This window comes from Electrophorus electricus, chromosome 6, assembly GCF_013358815.1.
Source record: "Electrophorus electricus isolate fEleEle1 chromosome 6, fEleEle1.pri, whole genome shotgun sequence".
NCBI lineage: Eukaryota > Metazoa > Chordata > Actinopteri > Gymnotiformes > Gymnotidae > Electrophorus > Electrophorus electricus.
In genome coordinates this window covers 10150799-10155798 of record NC_049540.1, presented here as the reverse complement: position 1 = coordinate 10155798, position 5000 = coordinate 10150799, and the positions used below count along the sequence as shown (strand labels likewise).

Genomic DNA, 5000 nt, shown 5'->3' with positions numbered 1-5000 from the left:
AGGACCAGGTCAGAGGTGACCAGCTGTTAGCAAATCCACCTGACTTTCTTATGACTCTATTACTATTAACTACTACTACTTACTATGACTACCAACTTTATTAGTATTCTAGACACAAACAGTGCTACATTTAGAGGCAGAGTGGTGTGCTCCTTTGTGGATGTTGTGCAAAATCCGGAATCTGGAATTTCGGAATCCGGAAGCCTGCTCAAGTCAGGAGGGAAGCTGCTGAATGTTTTCCCCCCTGTGCCCCATGGGCCAGGACTAGATCCGCCCGCCGGCGTTTGAGAGGTGCGGCGGCTATTTCACACACTCACAGATTTGGTGTGCTCCGGCCGTGGAGCGATGACGGGTGGCACCTCATCGTCGTCCTCCTCCTCATCTTCCTCTTCTTCTTCCTCTTCCTCGTCCTCCTCCTCAGACACTGGAGGAGCAAGGGGAGGCTCGGACGCCGTCTTGGCACCCTGCTGCTAACACACACACACACACACACAGAGAGAGAGAGAGAGAGAGAGAGAGAGAGAGAGACAATGCTGTCATTAAATTGGACATCCGGCATTGCAAATACATTAACTTTTTAGACCACAAAATATTTCAACTAAACTACCTCCAGATGTGAGACACAAAACCTCAATCCCCAAAGCAGTGAGGCAATATGGCGCCACATTTTTATGCCATTAAGCTGTCATCCAAAATAGTTTCGCCGTATTGAAACGATTAAAAACCTCTAAACACGATCCAGCCAACAGAGGGCAGCATTATAACCTCGAGAGACAAGCTTCCAGGAAGAGGGGAATTGGATAGAGATACTTTGTGTTTCATCACTCTATGTGTCATAAGGCCAAAGACAAAACACAAATAACATTTGCAACGACTAAATGCACACAAACATAAAGAGAAAAGTAACCAGGAACTGCACACAGAATTGTTTATGCATTCCCAGTGTAAGCCTAATGTAATAATCACTGACAGTGTAATTTGGGCTTGTTCTGTGCCTTAACAAACTTCAGGCAGATTTTTCTTCCCACCTTGGTTCACTACAGGAAGGGCTGCTAAGCATGCGCGCGCACGCACGCACACACACACACACACACACACACTCACTCACACACACACACGTGCATGCGTTCATTCCGAAAGCACACAGCTACACAGCACGGCCTCTAATGAGTCACAAAGGCAATATTCAGGCTTGTTAACAGCTCGAGTCACAGTTAAAATGCTTTTTGGACTCTTCATACAACCGATGACTGAATCCCCATAACCGTGGAACTGAATGGAACTCAGAAAGCCGGAGAGTCGGTCAATTCATGTTGTGTGGCTGGTTTTCAACAAACTAGCAAACTATAGCGCCCTATAACACCAGCTACGTGAGCCAACATGCACGTGTTGCGATTTCCACAGTCAAAATCAAAGAGACCACATGATTTGTGGGATCACAAAAAAAAAAAAATCAAACTGTTTTAAAGTACAGAACCGTTCAACATTTTTGGCACCACAGATGCAGCATGAACGACAACGATCTCTGCACATGGGGGAAAAAAGGTTCCGCTGAACATGTATTCCTCGTGCTCCTCTAGACACGAGGAAGTGGGCGCAACAGGGATGTTTTGCGAAACCTCCCTTGCGCTCACAAAGTTCGAGGTAGAAGCTGCTCTGTTACTCGAACCCGAGACTTAATCACACATATATGATATTTTTTATATCATATCATAGATCAGCAATTATATAATTAGTATATTTTACCACATTGCAAAAGACTGCAATTACGTTTGTATTCGCCAACTGTATAGGTCATTAGTTCAAAATTACTGGGTCAAATACACATTACAGTAATGCTATCGATCTACAATGTCAATGAAGAGGGTAATTTCATAATCAAAATTGCTGGCAGATGTGTGAGCATTTTGGAAGGTCAATGCAGTTTAATATTTTTTTTTTAACTGTTATTATATGTTCCCTAGTCCACATATACATTTTTATTGAAGTTGTTGACTGACCTCAGATCTGGAAGAGCAACTTCCACCAGCACCTGACGATGGTTGTAGATAGCAAAAACCACCAGGGTGTGTGTGTGTGTGTGTGTCTGTCTGTCCATGTGTGTACGCGTTTCTGTCTGTCTGTCTGTCCATCCATGTGTCTGTCTGTCTGTCCGTCCATGTGTCTGTCTGTCTGTCTGTCTGTCCGTGTGTGTGTGCGTGCGTGCGTGCTTGTGCACATGCATGTTTGTGTTGGTTTGTGTTGGTTTGTGTTATTCGACTACATAGCACCATGCAGCTTAACAGAATGCAGAACTCTCTGTAGTAAACCACTGGCCAGACCATGTGTTTCTAATAGTGATGAGCTGTGGGTTACATTAAACTACAGCATTTAAGCTGCCACTTAGAGGACAGCAGGACTTAGTTCACTGGTCCCTACTTAAGAACTTTATTAAACATTCATAACACATACATTACCCTCTCATAAATCCCAGCATGCACTTATGTCCACACTGCCTGCAGGCGATTACAAGGGAACATTCATAAATGTCCAAAACATACTCATAAGCAAACTATGTATGTGTTTGAAATGTTATATAAAGTCCTTATACAGGTACCTTAAACTAAAGGGATACTAAGTACACTATCAAGTGGAAGTACTTTGCTAAATAATGTGCTACCTGTGTAAATCAGATTGTAAGCAGTAAACTGGCAATATAGTAAAAGGTTCTGATATCTTGCCGAATAATGCTCTGTTGGTTTTATGCAGTACAAACCCAGCAGGGCCATAGAGGATAAAGGGGAAGTTTTACCTTGTCAAATAATGCGCTGCAGCTTCTAAGGCTGACTGGTGGTCCGGAGGACAGGAGACGATTCTGAGTGGTGACAAGGTCAAGAACGGAAGGCTATTTAACGCAACACAAAGAAACCTGCACACAGCATTCAAACACGACAAATGGACTCACAGAAACGGAAAGGGGGGTAAGACCAAAAAAAGAGAGAAGGAGAGGAGAGGGATGCAGGGAGAAAGAGAGGGAGGAAGAGAGAGGGAGGAAGAGAGCGGGAGGAAGAGAGGGAAGAAGAGAGAGGGAGGAAGAGAGAGGGAGGAAGAGAACAATTTAGGGAGAGAGGGATGCAGGGACAGAGGATCTTATTTACGAGAAAGATGAGTGTGCAAAAAGCGATGGAGAGAGTAAGCAGCAGACACCAAGAGTGCAGTGCAAAGCCAGACGCGTCCTCCACCTCAGTCCAAAGCCAGACGCGTCCTCCACCTCAGTCCAAAGCCAGACGCGTCCTCCACCTCAGTCCAAAGCCAGACGCGTCCTCCACCTCAGTCCAAAGCCAGACGCGTCCTCCACCTCAGTCCAAAGCCAGACGCGTCCTCCACCTCAGTCCAAAGCCAGACGCGTCCTCCACCTCAGTCCAAAGCCAGACGCGTCCTCCACCTCAGTCCAAAGCCAGACGCGTCCTCCACCTCAGTCCAAAGCCAGACGCGTCCTCCACCTCAGTCCAAAGCCAGACGCGTCCTCCACCTCAGTCCTAAGCCAGACGCGTCCTCTACCTCAGTCCTAAGCCAGACGCGTCCTCTACCTCAGTCCAAAGCCAGACGCGTCCTCTACCTCAGTCCAAAGCCAGACGCGTCCTCTACCTCAGTCCTAAGCCAGACGCGTCCTCTACCTCAGTCCAAAGCCAGACGCGTCCTCTACCTCAGTCCAAAGCCAGACGCGTCCTCTACCTCAGTCCAAAGCCAGACGCGTCCTCTACCTCAGTCCAAAGCCAGACGCGTCCTCTACCTCAGTCCAAAGCCAGACGCGTCCTCTACCTCAGTCCAAAGCCAGACGCGTCCTCTACCTCAGTCCAAATCCAGACGCGTCCTCTACCTCAGTCCAAAGCCAGACGCGTCCTCTACCTCAGTCCAAAGCCAGACGCGTCCTCTACCTCAGTCCAAAGCCAGACGCGTCCTCTACCTCAGTCCTAAGCCAGACGCGTCCTCTACCTCAGTCCAAAGCCAGACGCGTCCTCTACCTCAGTCCAAAGCCAGACGCGTCCTCTACCTCAGTCCAAAGCCAGACGCGTCCTCTACCTCAGTCCAAAGCCAGACGCGTCCTCTACCTCAGTCCAAAGCCAGACGCGTCCTCTACTTCAGTCCAAATCCAGACGCGTCCTCTACCTCAGTCCAAAGCCAGACGCGTCCTCTACCTCAGTCCAAAGCCAGACGCGTCCTCTACTTCAGTCCAAATCCAGACGCGTCCTCTACCTCAGTCCAAAGCCAGACGCGTCCTCTACCTCAGTCCAAAGCCAGACGCGTCCTCTACTTCAGTCCAAATCCAGACGCGTCCTCTACCTCAGTCCAAAGCCAGACGCGTCCTCTACCTCAGTCCAAAGCCAGACGCGTCCTCTACCTCAGTCCAAAGCCAGACGCATCCTCTACTTCAGTCCAAATCCAGACATATCCTCTACATCAATCCAAAGCCAGATGCATGCACAACCTCTGAGACTGCTAAGTCACATATGGAAAAACCTGCAACTGGAATTTTTTCAGTTCAGTTCAGTCGCTCTTGTGGTCGGCGGCAAGCTAAAAATGACAGCTATCCGATTCTCAAACCGATATGCCCACGCTTGTGTCAAACATGGATTCGAAAGATTCAACGGCACAAAAGCTGTTGCTTACGCTATGACTGGCACTGAATTAACTCTGTGACATTTGGTGAGGTCATGTCTGTCCAGGAAACTGGTAATCACAGTAGACAGGGTGGCATCATTAAGCCACTGTTGCTGTCACTCAAAACAAAGCCTTTTGCAGATGTAACAACACATGGAAACAACCTTCAGCACAGTTCTCTCCCTGGATGTGACCTGTTTAACTCCCAGGGTGCAATGCAGAAAACCACATGTGAATTTGCCGTGAACATTGTAAAACTGGGAACTGTAGTTCAAGGCCATGAATATCACTGTGTGTCCTCCACATAATTATTTGGTCTTTATTCTTTCCGGTGGCATTTTAGAAGCACCCTGGTAGTG

The 5000-nt window shown here is 47.7% G+C and overlaps 1 protein-coding gene across 4 annotated transcripts in view; it reads right to left on the bottom strand.

Annotated features, from left to right (window-relative positions):
• The window catches only part of LOC113586857 (serine/threonine-protein kinase PAK 3), a 33299-nt gene that overhangs the window by 8017 nt on the left and 20282 nt on the right, over nt 1–5000 (bottom strand). For 2 of the 4 annotated variants that reach the window (XM_027025238.2, XM_027025237.2), the window contains 2 exons: nt 2792–2854; nt 318–470 (listed from right to left, as the gene is read on the bottom strand). In XM_027025238.2, coding sequence (XP_026881039.2) covers nt 318–470; nt 2792–2854 — 216 coding nt within the window. The remainder of the gene's footprint in view (nt 1–317; nt 471–2791; nt 2855–5000) is intronic. The other 2 variants (XM_027025239.2, XM_027025240.2) reach the window with 2 other exon arrangements.